The sequence below is a fragment of the Pseudophryne corroboree genome, chromosome 7 (genome assembly GCF_028390025.1).
Source record: "Pseudophryne corroboree isolate aPseCor3 chromosome 7, aPseCor3.hap2, whole genome shotgun sequence".
In the NCBI taxonomy this organism is placed as follows: domain Eukaryota; kingdom Metazoa; phylum Chordata; class Amphibia; order Anura; family Myobatrachidae; genus Pseudophryne; species Pseudophryne corroboree.
Window position 1 is genome coordinate 253,243,406 of NC_086450.1, and position 18,342 is coordinate 253,261,747.

General features: G+C 47.6%; 1 protein-coding gene across 5 annotated transcripts in view; it reads right to left on the reverse strand.

Annotated features, from left to right (window-relative positions):
* Positions 1 to 18,342, reverse strand: part of FBXL18 (F-box and leucine rich repeat protein 18) — a 328,848-nt gene that overhangs the window by 95,722 nt on the left and 214,784 nt on the right. For 4 of the 5 annotated variants that reach the window (XM_063934098.1, XM_063934099.1, XM_063934097.1 and 1 more), the window contains one exon: positions 6,693 to 6,911. In XM_063934098.1, coding sequence (XP_063790168.1) covers positions 6,693 to 6,911 — 219 coding nt within the window. Of the gene's footprint in view, positions 1 to 6,692; positions 6,912 to 18,342 lie in introns of those variants that run through there. The other variant, XR_010182033.1, reaches the window with a different exon arrangement.

Here is an 18,342-nt window from a genome sequence, read left to right on the forward strand (position 1 = left end):
AACCATAACAAGAGGAAAGCCATGCTAACCAAACTTGAAAACAGGAACAGCAACAGCTGAACCAAACAACAATACTTAACCAAGTAACAGTGCAGGAAGAACGAAGCACCGGGCGGGCGCCCAGTGTCCCCTACAGACTACGAAAAATGGATTTATCGGTAGGCAATAAAAATCCTATTTTCTCTTACGTCCAAGGGGATACTGGGAATCCATTCAGTACCATGGGGAAGTATTAAAGCTCCCAAACCGGGTGGGAGAGTGCTGAGGTTCCTGCAGAACCGATTGACCGAACTGAAGGTCTTCAGAGGCCAAGGTATCGAACTTGTAAAACCTGGAAAACGTGTTCAAACCCAACCAAGTAGCTGCTCGGAAGAGCTGTAATGCCGAGACCCCCTGGCAGTCGCCCAAGAGGAAGACCTAGTAGAGTGGGCCTGTACAGATTTCAGAATCGTGAACCTGATCCAACATGCAATTGACTGCTTAGAAGCAGGACACCCAGTTTTATTGGCATCATAAAGAACGAACAGTGAGTCCGATTTCCTGTGACAAGCAGTTCGCTTTACATATAGCTTCAAAGCCCTTACAACGTCCAAAGACTTTGAAGTAGCAAAGATGTCAGTAACATCTTTAAATACATTAATAGCAAGAGATTAAAGAAGGAGAGTATAGGCCCTTTAAGAGACAAGTTGGGAGTCTTAAGCAAAAATTATAATGACATAGCGGACACACTAAATGAGTTTTTTTCAACAGTATTTACTAGAGAGGACCCAATTCAGGGACTAACACAATCTCAATAATGAAAATATCCCACTGATAGGTACTTATTTAAGCGAGGAAGTAGTCTGTGACAGATTAAAACATTTAAAGATTAATAAGTCACCAGGTCCCGATGGTATTCACCCAAGGGTTCTAATGGAGCTTCACTCTGAACTTGCAAAACCGCTATTTTTGATCTTTAAGGATTCAGTAATATCAGGTATGGTTCCCAAAGACTGGCGTATAGCGGAAGTAGTGCCTATATTCAAAAAGGGAAGTAAAGCTGAACCAGGTAATTATAGACCAGTTAGTCTTACATCTATAGTGGGGAAAGTATTGGAAGGTATTCTAAGAGATAGTATTCAGAAGTTCCTTGAAGTCAATAAGGTCATTAAAAGGAATTAACATGGGTTTAGGAAGGACAGATCCTGGCAAACCAAGTTACTTAGCTTTTATGAAACAGTAAGCGCAAACCTAGATCAGGGTAAAGAGGTGGATGTAATCTTTTTAGATTTTGCCAAAGCATTCGACACTGTACCACACATGAGACTTATCTACAAGCTACAAGAATCAGGGCTAGGAAGCACAATATGCACTTGGGTCAAAAACTGGTTAGATAATAGGGAGCAGCGCGTTGTGGTTAATGGATCTTTTTCAACTTGGACTGAAGTGCTAAGTGGTGTGCAGCAAGGCTCAGTATTAGGACCGCTATTGTTCAATATTTTCATTAACAACCTAACAGAAGGTCTAGAGAGCATGGTGTCAATTTTTGCAGATGATACCAAATTGTGTAAAGTTATAAATGCGGAGGGGGATGCTGAGTCGCTTCAGAACGACTTAGTTAAATTAGAAGCTTGGGCAGCGAAATGGAGAATGCACTTCAATACAGACAAGTGTAAGGTTATGCACTGTGGTAACAAGAACAAAAATAACACCTACCTACTAAATGGGGTAAAATTAGGGGATTCTGTACTGGAAAAGGACTTAGGTGTCCTCATAGATAGCAAACTAAGCAGTAGTACCCAAAGTAGGACTGCAGCAAAGAAGGCTAATTAGATATTAGCATGCATAAAACATTGAATTGATGCTAGAGACGAGAGTATTATACTCCCGTTATATAAATCACTTGTGAGGCCACACCTTGAATACTGTGTACAATTCTGGGCACCTTACTACAAAAAGGATATCCTGGAGCTAGAAAAGGTTGAAAGGCGGGCGACCAAACTATTTAAGGGTATGGAGACACTGGAATACGAGGAAAGGCTTGCAGGACTAGGCATGTTTACACTGGAAAAGAGGAGATTAAGAGGGGGCATGATCAACACGTACAAATATATAAGGGGACATTATACAGATCTTGCCAGGACCTGTTTTTGGTTAGATCAACACAGAGAACTCGTGGACACTCGCTCAGGTTAGAGGAGAGGAGATTCCGCACAATACGGCGTAAAGGCTTTTTTACGGTAAGGACAATATGCGTTTGGAATTCCCTGCCTGAGGGAGTTGTAATGGCAGACTCAGTCAACACCTTTAAGAATGGGTTAGATAAATTCCTAATGGATAAGAATATCCAGGGTTACGGGGCATAGTCACGCACTATGGTTATTATAAAAAAGAGGGGTAAAACGTAACGGCAGTCATCAACTTCAGTCAAAATTTTTTACAAAATAATCGTGCATAGGAGACCACAAATAGTTTGAACTCGATGGACAATTGTCTTTTTTCAACCTTAGATACTATGTTACTATGTTAACAAAAGGAACCACAATTGGCTGGTTGATATGAAATGCCGACACCACCTTAGGAAGGAATTGCTGACGAGTCCTCAGTTCAGCTCTGTTTCACGGAAAATCAAGTAGGGGCTCTTGTGAGACAACAACCCCAGCTCCGATACGCGCCTTGCCAAGGCCAACAGCGTGACAATCTTCCACGTAAGATATTTTACTTCTACCTACTGTAACGGTTCAAACCAGTCCGACTGGAGGAATTTCAGAACCAAAATTGAGATCCGAAGTTGCCGTGGGAGGCACAAAGGGAGGGTGCATATGAAGAACACCTTTCAAGAATGTCTGGACCTCAGGGAGAGAAACCAATTGTTTCTGAAAGAAAACAGACAAGGCTGAAATCTGAACTTTTATGGAGCCTAGGTGTAGGCCCACATCAACTCGTGACTGCAGAAAAAGCAGGAAAGATTCCAGATGACATTCCACCAAAGAATATTTTCTACTCCCACACCAAGAGACATATTTCTTCCAGATATGATGGTAATGTTTTGACGTTACCTCCTTACTGGCTTGGATCATAGTTGGGATGACCTTGTCAGGAATCCCTCTCCTGGCTAGAATCAGCCGTTCAACTACCATGCCATCAAACGTGGCTGTGGTAAGTCTTGATAAACGAACCGGCCCTGTTGCTGAAGATCCTCTCGAAGAGGCAGAGGCAACGGATCTTCGATCAGCATCTCAAGAAGATCCGCATACCAGGCCCTTCGCGGCCAGTCCGGAGCAATGAGAATTGCTTGAATGCTTTTCCTTTTTATACTTTTGAAATTTTTTAGGATCAGAGGAATGGGAGGAAACAAGTACACCAGGCGGTAGGCCCACATCTGGTTAGAAGAATCCAATTCTGAATACCGAACTATCGATCCTCCATTAGGTGAGACGCATGTAGCCACCACAGCAGAGAGATCCTGGCTTTTGGTGACAGATGAATCCTTTGATGTATGTGAAGATGCGATCCAGATCATTGGTCCAACAGATCGAGCTGAAAGGTCCTCGCATGAAACCTTCCACACTAAATTACTATGTAAGAAGCCACCATTTTCCCCAGAAGGAGGATGCACAGATGTACGGAGATTCAGGTCGGCTTCAAGACAGCCTGAATCATCAACTGAATTACCATTGCCTTTTCCAAGGGAAGGAACACTCTCTGAGACTCTGTGTCTAGTATCATTCCCAGGAAATGAAGCTTCAGCGTTGGTTCTAGGTGATATTTTGGTAGGTTCAGAATCCACCCATGATCCAGGAATAGTCTGGTCGTGAAACCAATGTTCTTCAACAACTTCTCCCTGGACATAGCCTTTATCAGAAGATCGTCCAGGTAAGGAATTACGTTCACTCCCTGTCTGCGGAGTAGCATCATCATCTCTGCCATCATTTTGGTGAACACCCTCGGTGCTGTGGAAAGACCAAATGGCAGGGCCCGAAACTGGTAGTGACAGTCCTGCAATGCAAACCGTAGATAAGCTTGATGAGCCGGCCAGATCGGAATGTTAAGGTACGCATCCTTGACCTCCAGAGACGCCAAACCTGAGATCGCCGCTCTCAGACACTCCATCTTGAACTTGAACACTTGTAAGTATGGGTTCAATGACGAGATTCAGAATCGGTCTTACCGAACAGTCAGGTTTCGGAACTACAAACAAGCTGGAATAGTATCCCTTGTTTTGTAGATGAGGTGGAACTGGAACAATGACCTGGATCTGTAACAGTTTTTGAATGGCTCTTGCTTCTTGTGAAACTGGAAAGCCTGATTTGAAGAATCTGTAAGGTGGAAGATCCTGGAACTCCAGCCTGTATCCCTGGGATATAAGGTCTATGACCCAGGGATTCTGGCAGATCCTGTCCAGGTGGGACTGATGAATTTTAGCCTGGCTCCCACCTGCCTGCCTCCCAGGCATCGCAGTCCACCGTCATGCGGAAAGTTTTGAGGAGGCAGAGCCAGAGCTCTGTTCTGTTAAAACAAGCAGCCGCTGGTTTGCCTCTGGCGGCAGTAGGAGTACCTCGGGTCTTGCCCCAAAACTTTGCAGTCCGAAAGGACTGCAAATTTGGTCCTAAGTAGGCCTTTCTAGCTGGTGGAGCTGTAAAAGATAGATATGTGGATTTACCCACATTAGCTCGCAAAATCCACTTGTCGAGTTCGTCGCCAAATAATACCTCACCTGTGAAAGGCAGGCCTTCTACACCTTTTTTGGAGTCCACGTCAACTGTCCACTGGTGTAGCCATAAACCCCTGCATGCCGACACTGCCATAGCTGTGGTGCGTGTATTAAGCAAACCTATCTCCAAAATGGCTTCCACCATAAAGTTCGCATAATCGTGGATGTGTTGCAGGAGTAAAACAATTTCCTCTTGATGTAAGGTGTCTAGCCCCTCAATTAAATTACCAGCCCATTTAGCAATTGCTTGCGTAATCCACCCACATGCTATAGTGGGTCTCTGGGCCATCCCACCAGCTGTATACAACGATTTGAGTGTAGTCTCAATCTTACGATCAGCTGCATCCTTTAAGGAGGCTACACCAGAAACAGGTTATACTATTTTAAGTGAGAGCCTGGAGACTGACGCATCCACAATCTGTGGATTCCCCCATTTTTTCCTATCCTAAGGAGGAAAGGAAAAGATGATAATAACCGCCTAGGAATTTGAAATTTCTTATCTGGATTAACCCACAGTTCCTCAAACAGGTTATTTAGCTCCTTTGACACAGGAAAAGTGGCTAAGGATTTTTTCTTCACATTAAAGAAAGATTCCTCACACACCTCTGTCACCTTATCAGGAATATTTAGGACTTTTCTGATAGCGTCTTTGAGAGCCTCAACACCTTGTGATGGGAGAACCCACCCCTACCTTGATGTCCACATCACCTTTCCCCATTTCAGACCTTCCATTATCAGAGTCAGAATGCAGGATATGGGCCAAAGTACGTTTTAGCGGACAAATGGTAGAGGACTGGGACGCTGGTCTGAGTACTGAGCCCTTTTGCATAATCTCAGTCATAGACTGTCTTAAGTATTGCGTCTCCTACTCATTACGAGACAATTTAGTAGAGATGGTGGAAATCATCCCCCGAATGGAGTCCAGCCATGCTGGCTCCGCCCCATTAGCCTTAGAAGGGATACTACACTGAGTACACACTAGTGAACCCCCTGGAGAAGAGGAACACTGTGCTTGCATGATACACAATCTTTGCCTGACATATTGCAGTAGTAACAGCACACACACACAGGAAAAGGTTAAAGCACAATTAACCAACAAAGAGCCCTTCCCGAGAGACATAGAGGATAGAACCAGCACACGGCTCCCTTATCACTAAAGCCAAGCTTAGCCAGGTCGCAGACTAAGGGGCAGATTTATTAAGCTCAGTGAAATGATAAAGTGGAAGGTGATAAAGTACCAGTCAATCAGATCCTAACTACCATGTCATAGGCTGGGTTTGAAAAATGACAGTTAGGAGCTGACTGGCTGGTTCATTATCACCTTCCACTTTATCACTTCACCAAGTTTAATAAATTTGCCCCAAAGTACCTAGTACCTCTTCCAGGCACAGGGTACCAAAAAGTCTAGTTACGGCTCAGGCAGCATGTCTATATTCTGCGTGTAATAGCGGTTCTATCTGCATCTGACATGAAACATTACAGTGTTTTCCAGGAAAACACTGTAGCATAGCATTTTGTATGCAAATACAGTCACACACAGAATATACGCATGCTGCATATAATTTTACTCAGCAGAAGCGGTTTGTGTGTCCTACTGCATTAAATTGCAACTAAGACACATTTTTGCGAAAAAACACAAACAAAAAAGACGCTCAAGTCACACTGCACTCAAACAAATGCCACACTGCACTCAAAATGTAGTCAAAACGCAGAGTCACACTGTACTGAAAAACACAAACAAAAAAGAACCTTGATGCTACAGAGTCGTACTGCACTCAACTACAATGTGTAACGTGACTTGTAGAGAATGGAGGAAAGTTGCAAGAGATCATATCTGTATACCTTACATCAATAAACTGGCACAAATGGTAGAACGTGCCAAACTTGTAAGAAAAATAAGCTAGGATTACGGTTTGAAAAAGTTAGCTCCACCTTAGAATAACTTTTTCCATAGCAGCTTATTTTACAGCTAAACTATGCATCTCCACATTTTACATACCTTTGTATAATACCAAGCTGTAGACTCTTACAAGCTGTTAGAGTCTCTCCAGTGAATAGATGGCACATTACTAGCTCTTGACATTTGTGGACAAATGACATAACTGCATCAGCCTGGAAGCTTCCATTCCGAGAAATAATGCACAGACGCAGGAGGGATGAACAGTGACTAAGAGCGAGGAAGAACATCTCATTAGCTGGAAAATATGGCTGCTCCAGTCTGAGAAGGAAAAAAATAAAATTCCACTGAAAAATGGAAACAGCAAATCAAGGTACAGTAGCTAATTTTGTAACTTTGCATATTAAAAAATACAAGTTAGTAGTAAGTGCTACACTGAGCTAACACACATGACATGAGGAATTATAAGACTGAAGAATAATCAAGAATAGTAGAAGCAGCAAAAAGTTATAATAAAAATAATTTAACCGTTTTATTTAGATTAAGGGTTATCACCACAAGTCCTCAAGTACCACCAATAGGTCATGTTTTGTGGATTTCTTTAATGATGCACAGGTGAGTTCATCTATTTCGCTGAATCAGTTATTATTCCAGCTGCTTCTACAGACAGAAAATCCTCAGTACATGACCTGTTGGTCAAACTTGAGGGTTGAGGTTGAGAAAAGGAGATTTAGGGTAAGAACTTACCCTTGTTAAATCTATTTCTGCAAGGTACACTGGATTCCACAGGGAATAACATCGGGGTGTAGAGTAGGATCTTGATCCGAGGCACCAATAGGCTAAAAGCTTTGACTGTTCCCAAGATGCTCAGCGCCGCCTACTCTATAACCCCGTCTCCGTGCACAGGAGCTCAGTTTTGTCAACCAGTCCAATGCAGTAGTAGGTAAAAGAGACGACAACAGTTAGTAGCCACAGACACCACATTCTCACGACAGGAGAAGGTATCAGCGGCTAATGCCATACCAACCCAAAGAAGCTAAGTGCGTCAGGGTGGGCGCCCTGTGGAATCCAGTGTGCCTTGCAGAAAGATTTTACAACGGCAAGTTCTTACCATAAAGCTCCTTTTCTGCAGCGGGGTACACTGGTATTCCACAGGGAATAACATTGGGGATGTCCCAAAGCAGTTCCTTATGGGAGGGGACGTACTGTAGCGGGCACAAGAACCCGGCGTCCAAAGGAAGCATCCTGGGAGGCGGAAGTATCGTAAGCATAGAACCTTATGAACGTGTTCACTGAGGACCACATAGCCTCCTTGCACAATTGTTCAAGGGTCGCACCACGGCGGGCCGCCCAAGAAGGTCCAACAGAACGAGTAGAATGGGCTTTGATGGTAGCGGGAGCTGGAAGGCCAGCCTGTACATAAGCATGTGCAATCACCATTCTAATCCATCTGGCCAAGGTCTGTTTGTTAGCAGGCCAGCCACGTTTGTGAAAACCAAACAATACTAAGAGAGAATCAGACTTCCTAACGGAGGCTGTCCTCTTCACATAGATACGAGAGAGCCCGTACCACATCCAAAGACCGCTCTTTGGAGGATAAATCCAGACAGACAAAGGCCGGAACCACAATCTCCAGGTTAAGGTGGAAAGAAGACACCACCTTAGGTACATAACCAGGGCGCTTTAGAAGAACCGTCCAGTCACGGTGAAAAATCAGACAGGGGCCCTACAAGACAAGATACCCAAATCTGATACCCGTCTAGCAGAGGCAATAGCCAGCAGAAACAAGACCTGGAGGGAAAGCCACTTTAGGTCTGCAGATTCAAGAGGCTCAAATGGAGACACTTGCAAAGCCTTCAGAACCACTGACAAATCCGAAGGAGCCACAGGTGGGACATAGGGGGTCATTCTGACCCGATCGCTCGCTGCAGTTTATCGCTGCGCAGCCATCGGGTCGGATCTGCGCATGCGCCGGCCATTGACAGGCAGAGGCAGTCGCTGGGAGGGAGGGGGCTGGGCGGCGTTGACGCAGTTTAGGGGCGCAGTACGGCCAATGCAGGCGTGGCTGGACCGTTGGGGTGTTGGCCCGCGGTGGCTGCATGACATCACACGCAGCTGCTGCGACCCGGGGCAGTGAAGAGGTTCTCCCGGCCAGCTGCAAGAGCTGCGCTGGTCGGGAGTAACTCCTGAAATGCGAAAGCATTGCAGCTGTGCAATGCTTTTGCACTTCTTGGGGGGGAAGGGGGGACACATGCGTCCCCCCGCATGTCTGAGTGCCTGATCGTAGCTGAGCTAAATTTAGCACAGCTACGATCAACTTGGAATGACCCCCATAGGGAGGTTGAATCCGTAAAACACCCTGAGTGAAATGTATGAACATCAGGCAGAGTAGCAATTTTTGTCTGAAACCATACCGACAAGGCAGAAATATGAACCTTGAGGGAGGCCAGATGAAGGCCCAAGTCCAAGCCCTGTTGTAGGAAGGCCAAAAAGTTTGGCCATATTAAACTTGTAAACGTCATGATTGTTAGATGCGCACCAAGCAAAGTAAGAATTCCGGACCCTATGGTAAATCCGAGAAGTATCCGGTTTACGGGCCTTCAACATAATTTGAATGACCGCCTCAGAAAATCCTTTGGCCCTCAGTACGGAAGCTTCAAGAGCCATGCCGTCAAAGCCAGTCAGGCCAAATCCTGGTAAACACAAGGGCCCTACACGAGGAGGTCTGAGAACCAATGCCGTCTGGGCCACGCTGGAGCTATTAGAAGAAGGATTCCTCCTTCTTGCTTGAACTTCCTCACTACTCTGGGCAGGAGTGACCCCAGAGGGAACACATACGGCAGCCGAAAGTTCCATGGAATTGCCAGTGTGTCCACGAACGCCGCTTGAGGATCCCTTGTTCTTGCTCTGAAGACCGGAACCTTGTAATTATGTCGAGACACCATCAGGTCTACACCTGGTAGGCCCCACTTGTCCACTAGGAGTTGAAATACTTCTGGATGAATTCTCCACTCTCCGGTGTGTACGTCCTGATGACTGAGGAAGTCCGCTTCCCAGTTGAGGACCCCCGGAAAGAACACTGCTGATATGGCTGGCAGATGGCGTTCCGCCCATTGAAGAATCTTTGACACTTCCATCATTGCCTTGCTGCTTCGAGTGTCGCCTTGATGATTTATGTACGCCACCATGGTGGTGTTGTCTGACTGTACTCTAACAGGCCTGTGCAGTACCAGATGCTGGGCCAGTTTCAGAGCATTGAACACTGCCCGCAAATCCAGAATGTTTATCGGGAGGAGAGACTCCTCCCTGGTCCACCGACCCGGAAGAGAGTGTTGCTCCAACACCGTGCCCCAACCCCTCAGACTGGCATCCGTCATAAGAAGGACCCAGTTGGAGATCCAGAAGGGACGACCCATGCTCAATCTTTGGTCCTGCAGCCACCAGGTCAGTGACAGATGGATCTCCGGAGACGAGGAGATCATTTGAGACCTGATCCGGTGAGGCAGGTCGTCCCACTTGGCAAGAATCAGTTCCTGCAGAGGGCGGGAATGAAATTGAGCATACTCAAGCATGTCGAAAGCTGACACAATAAGGCCCGGAATTGGTAATGGAGATTACCAATAGCAAACCGCAGGTATTGCTGATGTGACATGGCAATACGGATATGCAGGTAAGCATCCTGTATATCCAGGGATACCATATAGTGCCCTGGTTCCAAAGCCAGCACAATAGAGCGAAGGCTCTCCATACGAAACTTGGAGACCCTCACAAACTTGTTCAAAGACTTGAGGTTGAGAATGGGCCGGGAGGAAACATTCGGTGTGGGGACTAGGAACATCATTGAATAGTACCCCCGCCCCTCTGAGCCAGAGGCACCGGCACTACCACTCCGGTGTCCAGGAGGGATTGTACCACTAAACGGAGAGTTGTTGCCTTCACCTGATCCGAAGGGATGTCCATCAGGCAACAGCGAGGAGGGGCACGTGTCTTGAAGGATATAGCGTATCCGTGAGTGACGACTTCCCGTATTCATGCGTCTGAAGTGGTCTTCAACCATACCTGGGTGAAGTGTAGAAGTTGGCCTCCCACCCTGGGATCCCCCCCGGGTGAGGCCCGCCCCGTCATGCCGCAGGATTGTCAGATTTGGAAGCCGGCTGACGGACAGCCCAGGCATGTTTAGGCTTGGGGGTTTTGGAAGTGTGAGACTGTTTCGGGTACACATGACCTTTTGCTTTACCTGGAGGGCGAAAGGAATGAAAGGAAGTACTCTTAACCTTCGGGGCGGAAGGAGTAGTACTAGCTAGATATGCAGTCTTAGCAGACACCAAGTCAGCGACAATCTTGAGATCCTCACCAAAGAGGATGTTTCCTTTAAACGGGAGCACCTCCAGGGTTTTCTTAGAGTCCAAATCCACCGACCAGGACTGCAACCAGAGAATAAGGCGAGCCAAAATGGATGTCATAGCAGCCTTGGCCACCAGAACACCTGCATCTGAAGCTGCTTCTTTAATGTAATGAGATGCAGTGACAATATAAGAGAGACATTGTCTGCCATGTTCATATAAATTGGATGGAAACTCAGCTTCTATAACCTGAGCCCACGCCTCAATAGCTTCTGCGACCCAAGTAGCCGCAATGGTGGGCCTATGCGCAGCCCCGGCAAGGGTATAGATAGCTTTTAAGCAGCCCTCCACACGCTTATCCATCGGCTCCATGACAGAAGTGACGGTAGTGACAGGCAGAGCAGATGACACCACCAGCCGAGCAATTTGCGAATCCACCGGTGGTGGCGTTTCCCAATTTTTATTCAATTCTGCCGCAAGGGGCTAGCAGGCTAGCATCTTCTTGTGCGGGGTGAATTTCTTTACTGGGTTCTCCCAGGATTCCTGATGTATGTCAGCCAAGTGGTCAGAATGAGGTAAAACCAATTTAATAACCTTCTGACGTTTGAACTGACCGGTTTCTTAGATGTAATAGCAGGCTCAGGATCATCATCAATCTGAAGAATGAGCCTGATAGCTTCTAACAGATCAGGAACATCCATCTGTGAAACAGATTCCCCATCAGAAACCTCATGATCAGAGTCTGTGGGGTAAGTATACATGCCATCTTCATCGGAAGAGGTATCCGGAACATGCGTGGATTGAGAGTTACAGCCCGCTTAGAGAACTTCTTAGGTTTAGTCTTAGGCAGGCGAGGGTCAGGAATACGTTTATGCAAAGAGTTATTCAAGTGCTGTAACTGAGTGGACACAGCATCTGTCCATGGCGGATCAACCGCAGGGACCATATAAGGCTGATAAGGCACAGGAGGTCCCATAGCAAGTCTAGTTACCAGCGTAGTCGGTAAATTAGAAAAGGCAGCCCAAGGCGGGCCCTGATGTGCCCCCGTTGTTACAAACTGACTGGGGGGTACAGAACCCCCAAAACCTGAACCCTCAGCAGCCATGTTACCCTTAAATGCATCTGGGACATCATAACCGTGCATGGCGGAATCAGCCCCAGACCCATCGCCCCCTGTAGCTGACATGATATGAAAGCGTAAACCACGGGCAACACAGTACAATATCAGCAGATATAATACCTAACACAACCCCCCGCGCAGTGTGACAGAACAAACAGAGGATTTCTACGGTAAAATATGACTGAAAAACACAGAGAAAAAATAAGAATTTACTTACCGATAATTCTATTTCTCGTAGTCCGTAGTGGATGCTGGGAACTCCGTAAGGACCATGGGGAATAGCGGCTCCGCAGGAGACTGGGCACAAAAGTAAAAACCTTTAGGACTACCTGGTGTGCACTGGCTCCTCCCCCTATGACCCTCCTCCAAGCCTCAGTTAGGATACTGTGCCCGGACGAGCGTACACAATAAGGAAGGATTTTGAATCCCGGGTAAGACTCATACCAGCCACACTAATCACACCGTACAACCTGTGATCTGAACCCAGTTAACAGCATGATAACAGCGGAGCCTCTGAAAAGATGGCTCACAACAACAAAAACCCGATTTTTGTAACAGCAACTATGTACAAGTATTGCAGACAATCCGCACTTGGGATGGGCGCCCAGCATCCACTACGGACTACGAGAAATAGAATTATCGGTAAGTAAATTCTTATTTTCTCTGACATCCTAGTGGATGCTGGGAACTCCGTAAGGACCATGGGGATTATACCAAAGCTCCCAAACGGGCGGGAGAGTGCGGATGACTCTGCAGCACCGAATGAGAGAACTCCAGGTCCTCCTCAGCCAGGGTATCAAATTTGTAGAATTTAGCAAACGTGTTTGCCCCTGACCAAGTAGCTGCTCGGCAAAGTTGTAAAGCCGAGACCCCTCGGGCAGCCGCCCAAGATGAGCCCACCTTCCTTGTGGAATGGGCTTTTACAGATTTAGGCTGTGGCAGGCCTGCCACAGAATGTGCAAGCTGAATTGTACTACAAATCCAACGAGCAATAGTCTGCTTAGAAGCAGGAGCACCCAGCTTGTTGGGTGCATACAGGATAAACAGCGAGTCAGATTTTCTGACTCCAGCCGTCCTGGAAACATATATTTTCAGGGCCCTGACTACATCCAGCAACTTGGAGTCCTCCAAGTCCCTAGTAGCCGCAGGTACCACAATAGGCTGGTTCAGGTGAAACACTGAAACAACCTTAGGGAGAAATTAAGGACGAGTCCTCAATTCTGCCCTGTCCGTATGAAAAATTAGGTAAGGGCTTTTATAGGATAAAGCCGCCAATTCTGACACACGCCTGGCCGAAGCCAGGGCCAACAGCATTACCACTTTCCATGTGAGATATTTTAAGTCCACAGTGGTGAGTGGTTCAAACCAATGTGATTTTAGGAACCCCAAAACTACATTGAGATCCCAAGGTGCCACTGGAGGCACAAAAGGAGGCTGTATATGCAGTACCCCCTTGACAAACGTCTGAACTTCAGGAACTGAAGCCAGTTCTTTCTGGAAGAAAATCGACAGGGCCGAAATTTGAACCTTAATGGACCCTAATTTTAGGCCCATAGACAGTCCTGTTTGCAGGAAATGCAGGAAACGACCCAGTTGAAATTCCTCTGTAGGGGCCTTCCTGGCCTCGCACCACGCAACATATTTACGCCAAATACGGTGAAAATGTTGTGCGGTTACATCTTTCCTGGCTTTGATCAGGGTAGGGATGACTTCATCCGGAATGCCTTTTTCCTTCAGGATCCGGCGTTCAACCGCCATGCCGTCAAACGCAGCCGCGGTAAGTCTTGGAACAGACAGGGTCCCTGCTGGAGCAGGTCCCTTCTTAGAGGTAGAGGCCACGGGTCCTCTGTGAGCATCTCTTGAAGTTCCGGGTACCAAGTCCTTCTTGGCCAATCCGGAGCCACGAGTATAGTTCTTACTCCTCTCCGTCTTATAATTCTCAGTACCTTGGGTATGAGAGGCAGAGGAGGGAACACATACACTGACTGGTACACCCATGGTGTTACCAGAGCGTCCACCACTATTGCCTGAGGGTCCCTTGACCTGGCGCAATACCTGTCTAGTTTTTTGTTGAGGCGGGACGCCATCATGTCCACCTTTGGTTTTTCCCAACGGTTCACAATCATGTGGAAGACTTCTGGATGAAGTCCCCACTCTCCCGGGTGGAGGTCGTGCCTGCTGAGGAAGTCTGCTTCCCAGTTGTCCACTCCCGGAATGAACACTGCTGACAGTGCTATCACATGATTTTCCGCCCAGCGAAGAATCCTTGCAGCTTCTGCCATTGCCCTCCTGCTTCTTGTGCCGCCCTGTCTGTTTACGTGGGCGACTGCCGTGATGTTGTCTGACTGGATCAGCACCGGCTGACCTTGAAGTAGAGGTCTTGCTAGGCTTAGAGCATTGTAGATGGCCCTTAGCTCCAGGATATTTATGTGAAGTGATGTCTCCAGGCTTGACCACAAGCCCTGGAAATTTCTTCCCTGTGTGACTGCTCCCCAGCCTCTCAGGTTGGCATCCGTGGTCACCAGGACCCAGTCCTGAATGCCGAATCTGCGGCCCTCTAGAAGATGAGCACTCTGCAACCACCACAGGAGAGACACCCTTGTCTTTGGTGACAAGATTATCCGCTGATACATCTGAAGATGCGACCTGGACCATTTGTCTAGCAGATCCCACTAGAAGGTTCTTGCGTGGAATCTGCCGAATGGGATTGCTTCGTAGGAAGCCACCATTTTTCCCAGGACCCTTGTGCATTGATGCACTGAGACTTCGCCTGGTTTTAGGAGATTTCTGACTAGCTCGGATAACTCCCTGGCTTTCTCCTCCGGGAGAAAAACCTTTTTCTGGACTGTGTCCAGGATCATCCCTAGGAATAGAAGGCGTGTCGTCGGGATCAGCTGCGATTTTGGAATATTGAGAATCCAACCGTGCTGCCGCAACACTATCTGAGATAGTGCTACCCCGACTTCCAACTGTTCCCTGGATCTTGCCCTTATCAGGAGATCGTCCAAGTAAGGGATAACTAAAACTCCCTTCCTTCGAAGGAGTATCATCATTTCGGTCATTACCTTGGTAAAGACCCGGGGTGCCGTGGACAAGCCAAACGGCAGCGTCTGAAACTGATAGTGACAATTCTGTACCACAAACCTGAGGTACCCTTGGTGAGAAGGGTAAATTGGGACATGTAGGTAAGCTGGTCTCACCGAGCCGTCCGGCTTCGGTACCACAAACAGTGTGGAATAATACCCCTTTCCCTGTTGCAGGAGGGGTACCTTGATTATCACCTGCTGGGAATACAGCTTGTGAATGGCTTGCAATACTGCCTCCCTGTCTGAGGGAGACGTCGGTAAAGCAGACTTTAGGAAACGGCGAGGGGGAGACGTCTCGAATTCCAATTTGTACCCGAGATACCACCTGAAGGATCCAGGGGTCCACTTGCGAGTGGGCCCACTGCGCGCTGAACTTCTTGAGACGGGCCCCCACCGTGCCTGAGTCCGCTTGTAAAGCCCCAGCGTCATGCTGAGGACTTTGCGGAGGCGGGAGAGGGCTTCTGTTCCTGGGAACTGGCTGTGTGCTGCAGCCTTTTTCCTCTCCCTCTGCCACGGGGCAGAAATGAGGAGCCTTTTGCCCGCTTGCCCTTATGGGTCCGAAAGGACTGCGCCTGATAATACGGCGTCTTCTTATGTTGAGAGGCTACCTGGGGTAAAAATGTGGATTTTCCAGCAGTTGCCGTGGCTACCAGGTCTGATAGACCTACCCCAAATAACTCCTCCCCCTTATAAGGCAATACTTCCATGTGCCTTTTTGGAATCCGCATCACCTGACCACTGCTGCGTCCATAACCCTCTTCTTGCAGAAATGGACAGCGCGCTAACTCTTGATGCCAGTCGGCAAATATCCCTCTGCGCATCACGCATATATAAAAATGCATCTTTTAAATGCTCTATAGTCAGTAATATACTGTCCCTATCTAGGGTATCAATATTTTCAGTCAGGGAATCCGACCACGCCACCCCAGCACTGCACATCCAGGCTGAGGCGATTGCCGGTCGCAGTATAACACCCGTGTGAGTGTATATACATTTTAGGATATTCTCCTGCTTTCTGTCGGCAGATTCCTTTAGGGCGGCCGTATCAGGAGAGGGTAGTGCCACCTGTTTAGACAAGCGTGTGAGCGCTTTATCCACCCTAGGCTGTGTTTCCCAACGTGCCCTATCCTCTGGCGGGAAAGGGTATGATGCCAATAACCTTTTAGGAATTATCAGTTTTTTATCGGGGGAAACCCACGCCTCATCACACACTTCATTCAATTCCTCGGATACAGGAAAAACTACAGGCAGTTTTTTCTCACCAAACATAATACCCTTTTTAGTGGTACTTGTATTATCAGAAATATGCAAAACATTTTTCATTGCCTCAATCATGTAACGTGTGGCCCTACTGGAAGTCACATTTGTCTCATCATCGTCGACACTGGAGTCAGTATCCGTGTCTGTGTCCGCCATCTGAGGTAACGGGCGTTTTAGAGCCCGTGATGGCGTTTGAGACCCCTGGACAGGCACAAGCTGAGTAGCCGGCTGTCTCATATCGTCAACTGTCTTTCGTAAAGAGCTGACATTGTCACGCAATTCCTTCCATAAGCTCATCCACTCAGGTGTCGACTCCCTAGGGGGTGACAACTCTATTATAGGCAATTGCTCCGCCTCCATCTCATTTTCCTCCTCAAACATGTCGACACAATCGTACCGACACACCGCACACACACAGGGAATGCTCTGATAGAGGACAGGACCCCTCTAGCCCTTTGGGGAGACAGAGGGAGAGTATGCCAGCACACACCAGCGCGCTATATATAGACAGGAATACCACTATATAACGTGCTTTTCCCTTTATAGCTGCTGTTATTATCAAAACTGCGCCAAATTAGTGCCCCCCCTCTCTTTTTTACCCTTTTCTGTAGTGCAGGACTGCAGGGGAGAGTCAGGGAGACGTCCTTCCAGCGGAGCTGTGATGGAAAATGGCGCCCGTGTGCCGAGGAGATAGGCTCCGCCCCCTTCTCGGCGGCCTTTTCTCCCGCTTTTTGGTGAATTCTGGCAGGGGTTAAAATACATCCATATAGCCCTGGGGGTTATATGTTGTGTATTTTCGCCAGCCAAGGTGTTTTACATTGCTGCTCAGGGCGCCCCCCCCTAGCGCCCTGCACCCTCAGTGACAGGAGTGTGAAGTGTGCCTGAGGAGCAATGGCGCACAGCTGCAGTGCTGTGCGCTACCTTGTTGAAGACTGATGTCTTCTGCCGCCGATTTTTCCGGACCTCTTCTTGCTTCTGGCTCTGTAAGGGGGCCGGCGGCGCGGCTCTGGGACCGGACTCCGAGGCTGGGCCTGTGTTCGGTCCCTCTGGAGCTAATGGTGTCCAGTAGCCTAAGAAGCCCAAGCTGGCTGCAAGCAGGCAGGTTCGCTTCTTCTCCCCTTAGTCCCTCGATGCAGTGAGCCTGTTGCCAGCAGGTCTCACTGAAAATAAAAAACCTAAAACTAACCTTTCACTAAGAAGCTCAGGAGAGCCCCTAGTGTGCACCCTTCTCAGCCGGGCACAAAAATCTAACTGAGGCTTGGAGGAGGGTCATAGGGGGAGGAGCCAGTGCACACCAGGTAGTCCTAAAGCTTTACTTTTGTGCCCAGTCTCCTGCGGAGCCGCTATTCCCCATGGTCCTTACGGAGTTCCCAGCATCCACTAGGACGTCAGAGAAATACAAAATACGTATATCCTGTGAAATTCCTATATTATCTAATAACCCTGAAGCACTGAGCCCCCTCAGGTTACAGAATATAGGAATAGCAGTAGGAGTGAGATACATGGAGAAGAGATCACCCAGCAGCTAGATGCACACACAGACAGTCACATGTACAATGCAGGAATTATGACAAACAATAAACTGCACTGGACTAGCAATACTATTACTGAGTAAAGCTATGTATATAAACAGATATCAATGCACAGTAAAAACTGGATGAATATCACAGGGAACTTGTACGAAATAACCTTGAAGTATGCACTTGTTCTTAACTAACACTGTCTAAATGACATGTAGAATCCTTAAGTGTCCCGTAAATGCACATCGCTGATGATGCAGGCAGCTTTACAGAGATGGCATCACCCAGCAGTCTCAGAATGAGCGCAGCTGGGTGTAACGCTGACAGGGAGTGAGGGAGACAGAGAGATGCAGCTCCAGGGCGGGAACATTTACTCTAAATGGTGCCCAGGGGCTGGGGGACGGGCTACAGGCCAGAGCCTTA